This window comes from Vidua macroura, chromosome 4, assembly GCF_024509145.1.
Source record: "Vidua macroura isolate BioBank_ID:100142 chromosome 4, ASM2450914v1, whole genome shotgun sequence".
Taxonomy (NCBI): Eukaryota; Metazoa; Chordata; class Aves; order Passeriformes; family Viduidae; genus Vidua; species Vidua macroura.
In genome coordinates, this window is record NC_071574.1 from 23,838,716 (window position 1) to 23,857,251 (window position 18,536).

The 18,536-nt window shown below is 36.6% G+C and overlaps 1 protein-coding gene across 7 annotated transcripts in view; it reads left to right on the plus strand.

The window, feature by feature from the left end:
- Positions 1–18,536, plus strand: part of RAP1GDS1 (Rap1 GTPase-GDP dissociation stimulator 1) — a 91,045-nt gene that overhangs the window by 62,846 nt on the left and 9,663 nt on the right. For 5 of the 7 annotated variants that reach the window (XM_053976430.1, XM_053976432.1, XM_053976433.1 and 2 more), the window contains 7 exons: positions 2,159–2,305; positions 10,138–10,266; positions 12,581–12,706; positions 15,235–15,378; positions 15,669–15,800; positions 16,209–16,343; positions 17,912–18,037. In XM_053976430.1, coding sequence (XP_053832405.1) covers positions 2,159–2,305; positions 10,138–10,266; positions 12,581–12,706; positions 15,235–15,378; positions 15,669–15,800; positions 16,209–16,343; positions 17,912–18,037 — 939 coding nt within the window. The remainder of the gene's footprint in view (positions 1–2,158; positions 2,306–10,137; positions 10,267–12,580; positions 12,707–15,234; positions 15,379–15,668; positions 15,801–16,208; positions 16,344–17,911; positions 18,038–18,536) is intronic. The other 2 variants (XM_053976434.1, XM_053976435.1) reach the window with 2 other exon arrangements.

The window sequence follows — 18,536 nt, forward strand, 5'->3', positions numbered from 1 at the left end:
TTTTTAATAAACCAGAAATATCTGAATTTAAAGAATATATGACTTAGATTTTTTGTAAAATATTGTCACACAGTTATTTTCAGTAGAGTTCTGCCAAATTCTGTCCAGGTAAGGAACTTCACTTATAAGTTTTTGGGTTTTTTTGTGTGTGTGTTTTAACACTTGTTTCCAGACACTCACCGACCTCTACTTTTCTATTATACTTTGCTTACATATTTTACATGTAGTTCACCAACATCAAGACACAGTAGAGCTTGGTATGTGATTCTTACCTGAATTTATCATCCTTGTTTGTTGATTTAAGTTGCATGATAGTAATTTGAGGACCACATTCAGTCCATCTGATCCAGAATCAGTGATTCGGTTTCATTTTGCATACCTGTTTTGATTCACAGGCAGATGAGTTAAATACAGAATCATGTATTTAGATAAATTTTCAAGTAAAAAATACCAGAAGAGGATAAACAAAGCAGACTGCTTGAATATTCCAACCCAAATTACTTTTTATTCTCTACTGATTTGGTAGATGTAAGCACTGAGTCTAAAAACCTGCCTGTATTATTTCACTGTATTTTATTGTAGGACTTCCTTTTGTTTCAGCATTAGAGCTATATTTGTTATGGCATCAAAGATCTGAGAAATTTCTTTTCTGTTTGTCCTTTTTTTAATAGTTGTTCTTTTGACACAGAGTCCTACCTTGAATTTAACTGTTTAGTAGATTACAGTTTCTCCTTTGTCAAAATGAAATAGACATCCCAGCAGCAAAATGCAGTTTTCTGACATCCTGATCCTGTCCAAGATGGAAACAGTCATGGCAGTGAATTTATTCTGCAAAATTCTTGCTACTTTGGTAATAATTTAAGACCTGCCAAGAATTACCCTTCCTTCAGTTCCATTCAGCAAATTTTCTTAAGTCCCTATATGCAATACTTAGAATCCTGTTTTTTATATATAGTATAAGGGGTATATAAAGTTCATGAATAGTATTAACAAGAATTGGAAGATTTAGAAGCTTCTTTTGCAGAGCTCTGGAACACTTTACAGTGAGAAGATCATATTATAAATGTGTATAGCCTTGGGTTTCATGCTGAATATGTTGCAGAATGATGAAAACTTGGTAGCTTCACCTGCACATATGATGGGGAGAGAGAGGAGGGGTGGTAGAGTGGTGAATAACAAGGAAAAGAGGAGATTTGCTTTGGGACCATGAAGAAATTGAGGAGGGGGGGTTTTGTTTTTCTTATATTGCAAAACTTTAGAGACTCCCTCCTCCTTCCCCCCCACCCAAGGTTTTGTTTTCATCCAGATTTCCCAGCTGATTCCAGTGGTAGCTCACATGAAAATCTCTCTTTTTAGAAGCCCTGGAATTTAATGTATTGACTGTTGTCTATTGCTTATTGCTTACTGCTGGGGAAGGAAGCAGTATTGATGATTACTGTAATAGAAGGCCTATTTTTCCTTATTCCTACACTATTGTGTCAAATCTGATTTGTTATATAGGAAGAGTTCCATACAAAGATTATGATGTGTTATTTACAGCCCTTCAGAACATTGTAGTCTTTTATAGATGTAGAGTAAATTTTTCTTGTAGCCATACATAAAGTATCTGGTAGTGGTATTAAATTTCAGCTATAGAAGTGCAGAGAACATGCTGTGTGGCAGACTGAGTGCATGAACAGTTGCCACTAGGAACCAGCACCTCTGTCTGCTTTGTCCATTTTATTCCCCTTTTTATTTTTAAGTAATCCAAGCAATTTATTTTCAGTATTTCAATTTCTTGATCTGTGTAACAGCAAGAGTAATTTACCTGTATATGGACTTGGTTCTGTGTCAAGTGCTCAGAACCTCCCTCTGGCAAAACTCAGTGCATCTTCAAAATATTATTTATCAGCTCCAGCAGCTCTGCCTCAAACACTGAACTTCTTTACAGAGATATTAGTGCCAGGTGGTTAAGCCTTTTTGTTGAAGGTGTTTTCACTTTCCTAGCTCTGTTGCACTAAAAATTGGGCCTCAGGTATCTCTCTAGATGAATTTGACAACACTGGAGGAATGACTTCACTCTGTTTAAAAGCTTCATTTTGTATGATTACTGTTACGTTCGGGATTCGACGGTGGGGTTTGGTTTCATTTTTTTTTAATGTAACTCTTTGTTTTACAGATGAGGGCAGGAACGCAGTTGACCATGCAGGTGGTGCACATATTGTAGTAGACCATTTAAGGTCACTGTGCAGTAAAACAGATCCAGCCAGTGAGAAGCTCTTGACTGTCTTTTGTGGCATGCTGATGAACTATAGCAATGAGAATGGTAAACAACACTGAAATTTGCTTTATGTCTACCAGGAGAACAACCCCAACAAAAAAAGATAAAAAGATAAAATCATCTGTAGGTTTACATTGTGGATGCTTAACACTAAATTACTCTGAAGAGATCAGAGACCTCAATTCACATATACAATTTTCTGTTTCAGTAAAATTATGTTCCCAAAAATACTAGATATATTCTGACACAATTCCATATAACATAAATTGTGTGGAGTTTTAAGATGAGCATCTGGAATTTACTTCTTTGTCTAAAAGCAAAGCATAAAGATGTATCACACAGATTTACAGAAGCTAATTAGAAGGCTACATTAAGTACTCTCTCAAATACTATCAACATCATAAGACTAATTTGTTGCAGATGTACAGTGTTGTTAATTATTTAAGGGTATGTATGCCAAACAGTTAATAATTTTTCTCCTTGTGAAATGTATATAAAACCATATGTTACATTGTTCTAAGATAAATAGGGAATCATGTATAGGTATGTTCAACACTGTTCTGTGCCTACAAATTATAAGTTTATGTTCGTTATCCCATTAATTGGAGATGTTTAGGGACTGGGACAAAAACATGAGAGTATATTAAATGAGAAACCTTTGACCACTGAGAGTAACACAATAGCATTCTACATTAGTTGTACAAACTAGTACCTAGCTTGCTTCTGCACACAAGTGTTTTTAATGTGCCAAAATATATTTACAGCTTTCACCCATTTTCAAGTTTTCAAAATGCAAAAAAATTGGAATGCATTAGGAAGGCTACACAGAGGGCGTTCTCCTGACTTGCAATGGCACAGATTACAAATACAGTTAGTAATTACATTGTTTTCAGTCATGCCCATTTCCTGAATTGCAGTGTTTCATCTTGGGAAGAAATATCTTCTTTATTAGTTACTCACCATTTCCTGAAAGATAGCACTTGCTGTAACTCACTTTCCAATTCTATGTCCCCAAAACTTTTTTACATTTCAGGATGGTCCATAGGCTTTATTGTATACATTTTTAATCTGCTTTATCATCTCTTCTAGCATAGTTTCCATGTGTGTTTTCTGTGCCATCTCTCTGGAGATCTCAGCTCTTTGTGTTACTCATCCAGCTCCAAATATAACTGTTGCATGTGTCTCATCTCTTTCACTTGTTCTTACATTGGGTTTTTTTCCTCCTCTTTTCTTTGTATTATCTAAGAATTATTGTTTACAGTACATCTTCCATCTTCTCTAAATAACAACTTTCTAGTTCCTTCATTTCATATAGTTTCCAGGCACTGTTTTGCTTGACCACTTTGCATGGGTATCACATTTATTATATTTCATAGTGGTAACTCAGTACTTTTCTTTGTTACAATATTTGAAGGAAATAGATATTCTCACCTCTAAACTACCAGAATGCTCTCTATTAATTAAGACTAATGAGCATACAGTAGATTTGGTAGCTCAAGACCAATGAATCCAAAAGCAATGTGTAGAGATACTGTTATCAGTTTTGCTTCAGTGACCAAGCTCCCAGCAGATCTTCTCTAGGAAAACTAATTACAAGATAAATCTCCCAAACAAGCAGCTTCTGAACAGCTTAACTGTTAGGAACATTGAATAAATGACTCATTCCATCTAGTAAGAGAGCTTATTCTGATGCAATCAATAAAGCAGTTGTGTGGTTCAGTGACAGCCAGGAGGATTCACTAGCTACTCTCCTCTCTGCTAAAGGACATCTTTCATCTCACACACACTATTCACAGGAGCCACTGAAGCAGTGTCAGAAGTGAGAAATGCAGGAGTATTCCAAGCTCTTGGATCAGGGTGCTCACCAGCCCCGTGTTCTACCATCACATCAGAGAGGAGTGCTGGGAGTTTACCAAACCTCCACCTTACCCCACACACTTGGTTGTCTCCATGAGGAAGGGTCCCTTTTGGAGGAACCCAGCTCATGTTTGGCCCAACACTCATGGGTAGGTAGATTGTGTAAGATTTGTGTCCTCTAGTTGCATTGTGAATTTGCTTACTGACTGGGGCAACCATTAAATTAAAGCCCAAATAATATGATAAATCAATATTAAAAAAAAAAAAAGTGATTTAGAGGACTAAATTTTTAGAAGAAAATTTAGTGACCATACCTGTAGCATGTGAATAGAGAAATGGGTAGTTGACCTGTCTTGCTAGTTTTAAGAGTCACGAGTACAATTGGACCGTAATTGTGAGCTGGTCTAAAAATATCACCTGTGGGCCATCGTGAATTTTCAGGACAGCAGTCAATGTCGACTAGGAGCCCGAGTCAACCACATAACTTCCATGCATTGCAGCAGCAGGTGAATAATATTCTGACTAAATGCAGTTCTTTGCTGACCTGTTAAACATCAAAACTGAGATTGCCCTGGCAGTTAATTATGCTCACAAGTTAGTGAATATAGTTTTTGGGATTACTTGCAAAGGTTTGATCCCAGCTACTTACAAAGAAGATAAAACACTGCATTGGTTTTGCTGAAGGATGAGCAGTAACGGATTGCAGCCTAGAGTCATAGATTTCTTTGTCCTTAGTTATGGAAACCAATTGGACAAAAATAAAAGAAAAAATACTAGGTAAGGAGGAAGTGTTTCAGTCTTTGAAATAGCACTTCTACATTCACCTTTTATGTTTCTATAATCTTTTCCAGTTTAGCATGCTGTGTTAAAAAGTTACAGGTGGGGACTTGGAAGATTTCTTTAACTGCTCTTAATAACTTTCACTCTTTTAATTTGTACTAGCTCTCCAAATAAGGACCATTACAGCACAGTTGGTTCTTAGTTGCATCTGATTATCTGTGAACACCCTAATATTTTCTAATCATCAGCATTTTATGAGCAAAAGAGTATATAAATGGTCTTATTTGATTCCAAACAGTTTGTCATTCCTAGTCAACTAACTGCCCTCTTTTTCCAATAGCTACTACTTCATTATTAGTAACTAATAATGCCTTATTTTTTAAACTGCCTTATTTTTTTTAAACATGAGAGACTCAGTCTTGAGTACTTTAAGGGATTTATCACACATGAGTTTTACGAAAAAGGCAACTAAGGAGCAGCTACAAGTAAGACTTCCTTTTCCTAAACAGTGCAAATTAATGTTGGATTCTTGTATCTCATCCTGATTCTGGACACTCAGCTTGCAATTGTAACCCCAGTCATAACAGTGTTGTCTAAGCTTTAAAAATAGGATTCCTTTTACAAGGTTCTTGTGTCATCTGCTTATGTTCAGGAATTATTTTTGCTTACTGTCTTTCAGTTCTTTCTTTGCTTCCTTGGTATCTTACCATTTCATTAGTAACAACAATTGTTAAGACAACAAACTCAAACTTTGGCATTTCTTGCAGTTCTTCTAAGCTTTAAAAAAATTGTTGATATTTTAATTGCACTGCTAGAAATTAGAGGGTTTTTTTCCCGATGGTAAACTTCCCTTTGCCTTCAGCCCAGGTTATCTTGATCCTCTTGTCATAATTGTATTTTACTACCCAAATTCAATCAGACACAAATAGCTCATCCCTGCTTTCAGTTATTAACTTCTGTGTAGCCATTAATCTGCTTGAGAGCAAGAAGCAAAGCAGGCTCGGATAAAGAGGGGGAAACTAATAACTAATCTAATAAAACTAACAATCATATGCAAACACTCATATAAAAGAGTTAGAAATAAGAATGGTTATTCTAAAGATCCCATAATCCTATGAGGTAAGGCTATTTGCAAGTAAATGGGATCAGTCCGTAAGGTAACAAATTGTCTCTCTAGATCTCTGAAACAAACCATGAAGGCTTTCTAAAGAAATATAGAAATAATGGAAAAACTAGGCCAATTGGCTTATTAGCTAGTCAAATTAGAGATCAGAAGTTAACTGGATACAGTATGCATGTGTGAAAGAATATGTACATTTATGTATGTGAGCATATATATGTAGATAAAAATAATTATCTTTATAGATTGCTGCCTCATTTCATTTCATAGCAAACTTCAGTCTGTCAAGATTGTCTTTCCTTCAGCACTATTGTAAAATGTGACGTCCTGATGTTAAATCATACAACTGCTGAGCCTTTTTTATTCTTACAAAACTCTTAGCAACTGGAATGAATGTTGGGGTCTGATGTGCACTGTTTACCATCTGCAGAAGCTATGCAAATATACAAGAAATGAAAGGGAGATTTATGGCACCATTATTATAGTCTGACAGCAATATTTCAGTAACGCTTCCTCCTAAGACTTACCTTTGCTAATTTTCATGCTTGTCATTTTGTTTCATTTACATCACAGATAGAGATGCCTAGCAAGACCTAAATATACCTAATTGCAAAGTAACCTAAAGTATGCAAAAGCAGATAAAAAGTATGTTCCTTACCACAGTGAGACAATCCATACAATCACTTTTATGTTCTGTCATGATTTAACATAGCTGCGGGGATTGCAAGCAGGTTTCTCTAGGGTATGAAATTATGCCATCAGTTTGTACAAAACTACTTTTCCTTCAGCATTATTATCACAGTTATTGATGGGACACAAATGATGAATTGTTTTCTGAAATTCTTTTCAAAATCATGAATTAGCCTAAATCAGCATTTTTAACTAAAATGCCCCCAATAAAGTTCTCAATTTGGGATATTCTCCTCAGATCTTACTCTTTGGAGTTTCCATGTGTGTCACCGAAGGACATGGAGCCATTGAAATTCAAGTTTTAGGTAGGTAATTCTTTGTGCTGGCGCATGTATTGATTGCCTCTTATCTACCTGTATATGCATCTGTACAGCATCACTGTCAGTGCTTTTCACCCAAAAAGAACACACAGACCTAGTGCAACATGTGATAGCAATGTAAATTGTGGTTTAAAGTCATAAATTCAGGAGAGGCATTCAGTTTTTCATTCTTCCTGCTTTCTATGCATAAAGTTCTGCTTAGGAAGTGGACAGAAGCACTGTTTCATCCTGAAAGACAATGTTGCCTGGTGTCACAGCTCACTTTAGTCCTGTGTCAGGCAACTGATTGTAGGATGGGTGCATGTTTCCCCAAAATGGTCTCCCGCTCTAGCTGGGCATTAACACTTCCTGCAGTGAAAGGCCAAGATACACAGTTAGTCCAAGTTACCCAGTCTGAGGTTTTCCTAGGGAAGAGAGAGAACTGCTGGCAGTCCCTCCAGCTGAGACTGAACCACTGAGATATTTTTAATTTATCTGAACTAAAAAATGCTGTAGGTCTCCATCCCAATGATACAGATGCCTGATACTTTTCTCTTAAAATGCTTAATAGACTTGGCTAGAGAAAGAGCCTCCTGTTGCTGATAATGACAGATGTAAAGGTCAGGACCAGAATTTGTATGGCAAGCCCAGGCTTAAGTATAAACATAGCAAATAGCTGCTGGCAGCCTTTTATTTTCAAAGGTCTTGCTTCCTGTGCACCTTTGTGACTCACAGGGTTGCCCTGTCTTTGTCAAAGGAGAAAATTTATAAGTTTTAAATTAACACTTACTGCTGTTAAGGCAATGTTAACCTTATTGTCAATTCTTGTAATGCCATTCTTATCACTGTAGATATTTCCTGTACTCAGGTGCCATCCTTCTACTCTGGGAAAATCAGACTGGTATGGAGTCTGGTATAATACCTGACTTTTGACCCAATACAATTGTTTTTTTTTTTAATATATGGGTTTTTTTCATTTTTTTAGTTTGGAAGTTCTACAGGTCCTTTAGTCAGTGCACTCCATCCTCTCTTGAACAATGATATATCTTTCTATCTGACTCTTAAGATTCCTATTTTCTTTCAAATGTGGTTTCCCTCCATGCTTTTTATATATTTTGTATTAAGAAAGAGACAGCAGAACTAAAAACCTGCTCAAAATGAGAGTTTATGCTTCTGATGCTAGAATAAAGTCCATAGAGACTGTCTCTTTATCCATTACAGTTGGATAAAGAGATTTTTAGAGTGACTAAAGATATAGTCTAGTAACAAAATAATTTCTTTCCAAGTAATTTTCTATGGCATTTGTGGTTTGTGTCTTTGTTCTCCCACTCTCCATGACGACCAGTTTTCCTTCGGAATTTTTAAGTGTTTATAGGGGACAATCACAAACTAAGGACAAAAAGAGATTATTTACCAGTAACTTGAGTTCTCCTACACAACAATTTTCTCTGTAGAACCATTCCATCTCCCTCTCTCCCAGGTTTCCTATTGAAAGACAGATTTTTCCAGTCAGTTTGGAATGAAGTAGGAGGGTGTAGTAGTGACTCACACATCTGCCAGAGGTAAAATGGCATTCAATGCATGCGCTAGTACAATTTGTACTTACCTGAAATTTGACAACTTCAACAGCTCTTTGGTGTCTGACATGGCTTTCTTATAAATTTCACTAAAGACTATGAATCTGTGGAAGAGGTAATCCCTCCCCCCAAAAAAGGAAATTCAGTTACTGGTAAGTAATACAGTTTTATTAAAGATGTCAAGCCATAAGGATTCCTGCTCATCCCCAATAACCTATAATAACCATGCCATTTACTTACTTGGTATACCAAATTCATAATTATTATCAAAGTATTTTATACTGAATACAAATGAGATAAACATTCTGGAATCTTTCATAATTTTCATTATATGAAAATTTCAAAGAGTTTTCTGAGAACATGAGATGATTCTAAATTTGCTAAACTTCAGATGTCATGTTTTTATCTCCCTGTAAAAATCTGCAATTTTTTATGGCTCTGATGCCACAGATATAAGAACTCCAACTGATTTCAGTTGCCTAGAATTAATTCCTTAACAAGAAAACCACACTAAAAAACTCCAACAACCAAACAAATGAAAAAAGAAACAAACAACAACAACAACAAAAAAAAAAAACCACCCCAGAATTCCCTAGTAGGGCTTGACCAAAAGCTAAATTAAGTAATACAATTCTCTTGATGTCACTGGCCTTTGGATCCTTGTCTTTTGAGTCTGTAACATTTAAACATAGTTGAAATGCTTTAGAAACAAAGGAAAAAAAGATTCTTAGGAAAATTACTAAAAAACATCTGGTGCGTTTATGTCTGCTTCATTCTATTCAACTGTGAAACAATGTTTTTCTTCTTTGCTATGTTATAGGTAAAATGTGTAAGAGGAAATACTGTTATAAATAATCTTTTAAACCAATCATGTTTCTGCCTAACCATCAACGCATCTTTCTATTTGCAGACACCTAGGAACAATACTTTTCTTACTTGTAAATACTATAAACTTTCATCCTATGCAAGAAATTATCAGACTGGCTTCTAAGGACTTTTCTTAAACCTTCCATTTTTTGTCTTTATTAAACTTCCTTTTTTCTCAAGCTCTTCATAATCTACATTGTGACTTCCTGTGTTTATAAAACTTTTCATGTTTATTTCAGTGCCAGTTTATATTCATTCTAATTTTAATTTTCCAGTTTTTATCTTTAATTTTAAAAGAAGTAGATAGGAAAAGCTCTCAGATAAATCACTGTTTCATTGGCCTAGTTCAGGTCAATTTCAGTCAGCTAGTCTCAGTGAGCCCAGAATCAAACCTGACATTTATTAGGAACCTGATAACCACAAAATTGTCAGTAGCTGCATAATTCAGTATACCCTATGAACAGATCAGGAAGGAATATTTCTGGAAGTACTTTCCATTGCCAGGGACAAAAATGATGACTCCATATCTCAAATCTTAACCGAATCCTAGTCTGAAGAGTAGAGGAGACAGACATTTTAATGCTGCTCAGTCTAGAAGTTGTTTTGTGTGAAAAATGCTTTTTTGGTTAAAAGAACAGTACTATGAAGAGAAATACTAACTCACTGTTGTACTGTCTTTTTATGTAGATACCTTGCAGTCACAGCTTATCAATATGGGTGTTATTCCTACGTTAGTGAAATTGTTGGGCATTCATTGCCAAAATGCAGCTCTGACAGAAATGTGCCTTGTTGCATTTGGCAATTTAGCAGAACTCGGTAAGTCCACTATATTAATCTCAAATTTACATCCAGTTTTCATAATGTTAAGTCTTAGTTAAAGAATGACAAAAGCTCATTCAAGTCTTTTTGGTACATTCAACAATGATAGACAAGTAATTTTTGCTTGTTTTCTCTAGAATATATAGTTGTCTCTTTTTTTTTCCCCCTTCAGTAACTGAAATTTATTTGGGTACTTAATTCAACCTTATGTTTTATGTTACTGTGCTTCAGTGCAACTAAGCACATTTTAAATCATCTAAACAATATTTCCATAGCACTGCTACTAAATGTGAATTATTTATTAATAATATAAACATTGTATCCTAGTGTAGCTCCACAAAGTTTTATCGAGATTAAATTTGGCTCATGAAAATCTCTGAATGAAATTGAGACAGACACAGTTCATTAATCTGCATATTCAGTATTATTTTAGGTGCAGAATTTTAATATATTCTAGTCTGAATACCTCCATGTATAAGTCATTAATAGATGTTAATTTTAGTTACAACTTCATTTAAATTGAAGTTTGTGGCCCTGCTTTCATCTGATATCTTTGCAAGCAGATCAGTTTTCATTGGAATTCAACCATGTGTAAATCAATGGGTTGTTAAGGCCTGTGTTTTATTAACATTTGTGGTTTATATTGTTCTTTTGCTAACGTATTTGGGGAAATTCTAGTTTTGTGAGTTGGGTTTTTTTACACTGGAGTAAATAATACATAGCAGTTATGATATCGTCTAAGAACATTCAGCAGTTCAAAATATGAAAAATATATCTCTGAGTTTGTAGCACTTGGAGGCCTGAGTTCATAGATTTCAAGGCCAGAGAAAGTATCATGTTACCTAGTTTAGTTTGATCATACACATAATAAATTTATTTACAGTAGACAGTTCTTCTTAACAAATCAACAGCAGAAAAAACCATCAAGGCAGCACTAAAGAAATTAACAAATCAGAGGTCTGCAGGATGGGGACTGTGTACTGTGCCTGCACAGCAGAAAGTATAAGAGTCATACACTGAAAGTTCTAGTGCTGAAATGCAACCAAAACCATAATGATATTAAATATAATAAATGGTAGACTCACTGAGAATTTCCTTTCCCTCTGTGGAAAGATCCAGCTCTGTCTTGTTGAGTAATGAGAACCATGGAAAAGAAACTTCACAGCAGCTACTTCTCTTCCAGTTCATACACATTGAAAAGTCATTTTTTAAGACTGGCACAAAATTAATTTACTTTGTAATACTTTATTCTCCCTTAAGCAATAGTCAATCACATTGTAACTATTATTTTATTTTTGCCCTGTAACTTCAGGGATTTTTTTTTTTGCTTGTCATTTTTCATCACTTACGAGACAACAGCATTGCACGAATCCCTTGAAAAGGATTATATGACAATTCTGTGTCAAAGCAGGACACAAACCAGTGAAAGATCTGCTAAAATACTGGAAAGATCAAAAATCCACATAGAATATACTATGCAATCATCCATAGTGAGAGAAAATGATGAGATGTGTACGAAATGTGTCTAGGACTGCAAGTCATGCTTTTCCCAAGTCCTTGGGGTCAGTTCTACAGTAAAGTAATCCCTAAGCATCCGACAGAGCAATAGCAAAGGTGCTGGAAGGTTCTCTAACTACAGATGGCCCTCAGGAGGTGGCCACTGGAGAATGCAGAACACCAGCCCTACCACCTGCATCCCTTGTAATACTGCCAGTGAGGAGGAATATGATACAGGCAATGGAATAAGAGATGCTTTTGTTCAATGTACATTTGAAGACTTGCTGGCTAATCTGGTAGGAACCTCACCCATCTGTAAAACTGCTTTAGGCTGTATCTGTGCAGTATGAGATGGCCAAGCAACAGCCACACACAAATTTCAAAAGAAATGTTACCGTCATGAGACCATGTAAATATTAAGGATTTGGTGCAAATCTTCATCTCTCCCATAGAAAATGCAGTATATAACCTGCTCGTCTTTCTATTAAGATGAGGGAAATCAAAGACTTATTTTTGTACTATTACTGTTTCTATAGCTAGCTTACATATTGGTGGGCAAAACCAGACCAAACAGCCTTGAATTTTATATTTATATATTTTTAACAGCCTTTTAACTATAACTAATTCAGGTCAGCACATTTAAAGTGTTAGACATTTATCTTTTCATTTTGTGACAAGCATGAGTCTATTGCTCTTGTCTGTGAAGAGCAGTTAGTAATCTCACTGAATAAACCTGCTAACAAAGAGAAAAAGTAGTTATGCCTTCTTATGTGGTTTGTTTACTTTATACTGATTTTCTCCTTTTGCTTCACAGAGTCAAGTAAGGAGCAGTTTGCCTACACAAACATCGCTGAAGAGCTTGTGAAACTGTTCAAGAAGCAAATAGAGCATGATAAAAAAGAGATGATTTTTGAAGTTTTGGCCCCTCTGGCAGAAAATGGTGAGAATTTTTTTTTCTTACTCTTTTACTCATTCTTTTATGTGTATTTTTTATTTCAGTATATCAGTGTGTTTTTCAGGCACTAAATGCAGAGTCATGGGCTGTCTCCTTCCAAAGCTACCACAACTGATCCTTGTGATTGTAGTGTCATGAAAAGTGAATGGGTCTTAATTGTTGAGCATATGACAGCAGCCAGCACATTGTTGATGCTAATTCCATCACTGATTCACTCTCTATACAATTATGTTATATTTTATTGCCCTATGCCCACAGTGGGAATATCAAAAGCTGCTTTTTAGGGAGCTTCACAACATTTGTCTGCAAACATTGGCTCAAGTGTTCATAGACCATCGGAGCACTAGGACACCATTTCCTGGAATCGCAGAGCCACTGGCAGTTCCATTTCCTATAACATTATTTTTGCTAGGGGCATGCCAATTGCAGAGCTAAGGGCTGGACACTCTGCCCTTACTGTTCATTGAGAGATGATATGAACTTAATTTGGGTGTTTGGTGGAATATCTTGCATAGCCCGAGGCAGCCCCTGGGAGTTTGACTCACTGCTCAAGCAAGAGCAGGAATTGATGTGCAGCCCTGATCATCCCTCCAGGATGTTCCTCCAGAGGAACAAAGGATCAGATAAAGGTTGCTTGTACAATGTATCATCTGCCCTTAATGGAAATAAAGAAATGAGTTAACAGGTAGAGATGGACTGATGTGGGAAGCAGTTCTGTGTAGGGAAGACATCACAGTATTTGATGGCTCTCTAACCTCGTCTTCAGCATTAAAGCTTTTTTTAATTGACTAGATTGTTAGATAGAACTACAAACTCAGATTTATGTTTCACTCTACTCTGTGTGTGTCTGTTTTACAAAGTATAAGTCAGGATAAACTTTCACTTCAATTTAAAAAGGTATTTTGACTTTTAAGTGGCAGGGAAAATCAATTCCTTTTTTCAGCTCTAAAAATGCACATATTTTCCAAAATATATAATTTATTATATAATAATTTAAAATCTGCTCTAAGATAGTTCCATCCTCAGAATGACACAAAATAGGGTTGAACTTTTTGTGTGTTTGATATATGTCAGTTCAAATGCTTAATTTTTCTTAAAGCATGTTTTTTAATTGCAGTAAGATTTGAGAAATTCACTGCTGCTGACCCTAACTCAGATGCTCAGATGTTGAGAGGTAGTCAGAAAAACATTTCCACTGTGGATTCCAGGCATACTTAAATGAGTCCACTTTGCTTGTACTGTTTAGGTGCTTTTGGTTGTAGATAATTAGCAATAGGTCAGAAGGGAAAAACATCTCAATGAAGTATTTGCAGAGTCTAGATTTTGGTGGTTGGGGTGTTTGAAGGTTTTTTTTCTAATTTACTTGTTGATTAAGCATGCTGGTGTAGCAATTTCAATTTCAAATCACAGAACATCTGCAACCCTGTATTCTATAGCTAAGGGAATTCTCCATTTTTTAAAGCACCTCAGTGCAAAAGAGCCTATTTAAAAAAAAAAATCCCGACTGGAGATTTTGCATTTCCTTACAAAGTTCATGAGAAGGTCGGCCGCTCTTAAAGGAACAATGAATTTCACTGAGGCAAAAAGCCTAGTGACATCAGGAAACTGAGAGTCAGACACATCCTTCACCAGAGGTAGAACACATTTGTGGCTTGTAAACTGTATGAAAAAAATATTTCCAAAACACTGGCCTAAAAATATTTTAACTTAGGTTAAACACCTTTTTAAAAATAGCATTTCATATAGAAAACTCAGAGAAATCCACTTCTTTTCCACACTTCTGCAGAGCTTTGTGACTATTTTTCAAAGTCGGCCTGCAAAAACTACCAGAATCACTTCCATGTATGAAATGACCTAATATAGCGTAAGACAGCCTGCTATTCCCTCTTAACAAAAAGGGAGTTTAGGCATGTAGATTCCAAGGGAAATATCTGTTCAATATTTTGTTATTTTAGAAACAAGAGAAAAAATATTGTTCCCAGATTCTATGTCACCTGAAAAAAATATTTATTACCTTCTCAAGCCTTGTTTTGAATAACAACTAAGAAATGAGTTTTCCCCATCAGTTTCCAGAGCAAACTTCTCTGCCAAGCCAACCTTTTGGATTTGGCCTTTCTGCACTCCTGCAGCCCTTTCAACAAATGGCAGAATATACTGTCTGTCTTTGGAAAGCGTGAACACAGCACAGTCTTTATGAGTCTGCTTTGCCGTGACTGAGGTGCCACAAGTTTGCTGTAGAGAAATAGCCTCATTTTTAGAAGTGAAGAGCTCCATACACCTTCAGCTTATCACTGTGCTCTAAAAGCAGTCCAGAGCCAGGGAGAGCCTGTTAAATGAATAATAACAGAAGTTTGCCATAAGAATTTCAAATAAAGAACTTGTGGTTTTATGTACAGAAGTTGTCTGTGAAAACACTGACATCACTGTTTCTTACAGTCCATCCTGCATATGTGTGTGTGATAGATGCATTTAAAATCCTGATTCTGACTCCTATTATCCATGCTATTTTCCAGATGTCATTAAACTGCAGCTGGTTGAAGCAGGTTTGGTGGAGTGCTTACTTGAGATCGTCCAGAAGACTGTGGACAGCGACAAAGAGGATGATATTGCAGAGCTTAAAACAGCTTCTGATCTTATGGTTCTGTTATTGCTTGGAGGTAAGCATGGGCTGTCACTATGTTCTGCAAAGCAACAGCAGATACTTGTAGATAGATATACTTGTAGCCAAACAGATACACTATTTGGCTGCTGATTTTCATTATTTATTAATTTTCTAAATAACCTGGATGACCTACTGTCCATCAGACAAACATTTAACAGGTCAGATTTTGTCCCTCATTGCAGGCCTGGATTAATTGTAGTGGAACCAGCAGAGCTTCTCAGATATAAAGAGAAGTCTCCCTAACAAACCCTTTGGCTTGCCGACTCTCTGTGCTTTTTACCCCAGATGAATCCATGCAAAAGTTATTTGAAGGAGGAAAAGGCAGTGTGTTCCAAAGAGTACTTTCATGGATTCCTTCCAATAGTCATCAGCTACAGCTTGCAGGAGCACTGGCTATTGCAAATTTTGCCAGAAATGGTAAGAACATGCCATAATAGCTTATGTAAATTTATGTGTTCTCCTCTATCATGCTCTGTCTGTACAGCTGCAAATAAGAACTGTGTTGCAGTAAAGCTGCTGTTCCGTTAAACAGCAACATCACTAGTTTTAAACTTTACAATCCTCAAAAACATTAAACCTACTTTAAAAAATATTATTTTGCATTTGTAGAGGGGTATAAGAGGATTTCTACCTTCTTCAGTATTTCTTCTATCACTCTTCTAAGTTTGTCATGAGCACTGCAGTTCTCACGGGTGATGGTGGTCAAATTCTCAACAATGAAATCTAAAAAGGAGCAAGGAAATAACACTTCTATTCATAAGAAGCTATTGTAAAAATCTTAGTAATAATCTTCCCTTCACAAATGACTTGTTACATCTCGCACAGACGGAAACTGCATCCATATGGTGGATAATGGCATAGTTCAAAAGCTGATGGATCTGCTAGACAGACATGTGGAGGATGGAAATGTAACTGTGCAGCACGCTGCACTGAGTGCTCTCAGAAACCTGGCTATTCCTGGTAAGCCTCTCTTTGCACTGCTAACTACACAAAGGTGAAATTCTGTTCTCCCACTGTACCCCCCAGAGAATGTGGGTGGGAGCACTGACTGACAGTCCTAGAGGCAGGTCAGACTGCTGCTTTTCATTCTGGCCCATCACTGCTTTTGTGTCTGTTGCACAGCAGTTCAGAGAAGCAGTTCTGAATACATCACAGGCATAGTGACTGTCCCTTGCCACTTTGATCCCACAGTATCCCCCACAAAGAAAGGGCAGCCTTGTAATTGGTGAGAAGCTGAGGAGGCCTTGAATATGATTTCTCAACCCTTTTTGTCCAGAGCACTGCATATTTATTTTTCTTTCTGCTTGCTTCATTTACAATCTGTCTCACAGCTGAGGGTCCCCACCACAGAACAGTGCCCACTTTGTTAAAACACTGCATGTTACTTAAGACACTGAAAATTGCCAAATTAGAGTTGGAGGTAGACTGGCAGAATAGCCAGCCTATTGCAGTTAGTTACTGTTTGTTGGCAGTAAGCTGAATGCTAATTTTGTCATTTTTAGTAACTTAATTTGTATGAGTTTTGATTACCCAAGCATAAAGGTACAGCACACACACAAAACAACAAAGCAAATCCATAACACTTGTGAATGGTTTCTTGTGTCAAGCCAAAAATAACTCTTTCATCCATATAACCTTATTTTACTATTTTTGGTTTTGACAAATCATAACTTTTAGAAATGATCATGCATACATAACTAAACCCACTGAGGTTCAGCAGTATTCCATTTGCTTTCCTTTCTCAGGTGAGTCATTCTTTTCACTTCTATCAAGCAGCTTCCCAGTAGCCTATGCTGAAGGGTGTCTGCCAGAGACCTACATAACCATCCCTGTACATTGTTAGAAAGAAACAAACAAGTAATAACTGACCTCAGTACGAGCTCTTTGTCAAAACGCTATTTCAAATTCCTAATAAGTATTTTTTTCCAAGTACACTACTGGGCAAGGTTTGTACCTTAAATGCATTTCAGAGAGCTCTGTGAAAATGGAGAACATGGACTAGTGAAAGGAATGAAAGAGAGGTTGGTGAGGGGAAGAAGGCAATAAAAGACTACAGACTCCAGGCATGTCAGGCCAGAGTGTTGTTTGTATGAAGTACTGGAACTGGATAAGAGGTTATTCTGCTAACTGAATGCTTCAGTTCCTTTGTCTGTGAGAAATAGAAGAGTGTGTTTGGGACTCAGAGAAGTTTCCTCATATTTGGGGGTGCAAGTATTAGCCTGGGCTTCTGCCTGATGTATTTTGTGGAAGATGCCTTTCCTAGACCAAAGGGAAGAGTCTACCCCTTTGGTGGTGCTCAAGCTGAATACAGAAAGTTAGATGTGCATGCGAGGAAAAAGCACTTAATTTCACAGGAATCGTGACATTTTCCCACAACACAGTACCACCAGCGCACACTGTTCCTGCAATCTGTGCTCACAACCTCTTTTTCAAACAACGTCTCAAAATTTGCTTCAAGACCAGCTCTGAAATAAACTGCATCTTCCACAAATGTTTTTGAGATCAATTTCTGTTCTTTATTCATGCAGTTGTAAATAAGGCTAAGATGCTATCAGCTGGCGTTGCAGAAGCTGTATTGAAATTTCTCAGATCGGAGATGCCCCCTGTTCAGTTCAAGCTGCTGGGAACATTAAGAATGTTAATAGATGCACAAGGTAAAAATAAACTGTTCTCTATGTTAAGTGATTCTCTTTGGTTCACTCTGTGATACGCTGCCAAGATTCTTAAAAGAGAGAAGCAGAGTTTTTCTAAATTTCATTCCTGAAGTCATGGAATAAATCTAATACATGTGCAAAAGGAAAGGAATATGAGTTGATTTTTTTTTCAGAACTCCTAAACTGATTACCAGGGACCCTTCAAATAGGTGTCAAATGCTTATTTACTTTTGAACTTCTTTCTTTACACTGTCACATTACAAGTGTGTATTGAGGTGTGAGTGTTTTGAGCTACCACTCCTGTTTTGCTGTTCACTTACTGTATTCCCTGGCTGTACCTCTGTCCTTGGAACAGGATAATACTCTATTAATTGATAGACTGCAATTCCAAAAAGAAAAGGCACCTTTTAGTTACCAGCTTGTTCCAGGATGAGGATTTATAAAATCAGAAGTCTGCTGAAAAACAGAAATAGTTCATGAGGTAAATTAGCTGCGTATT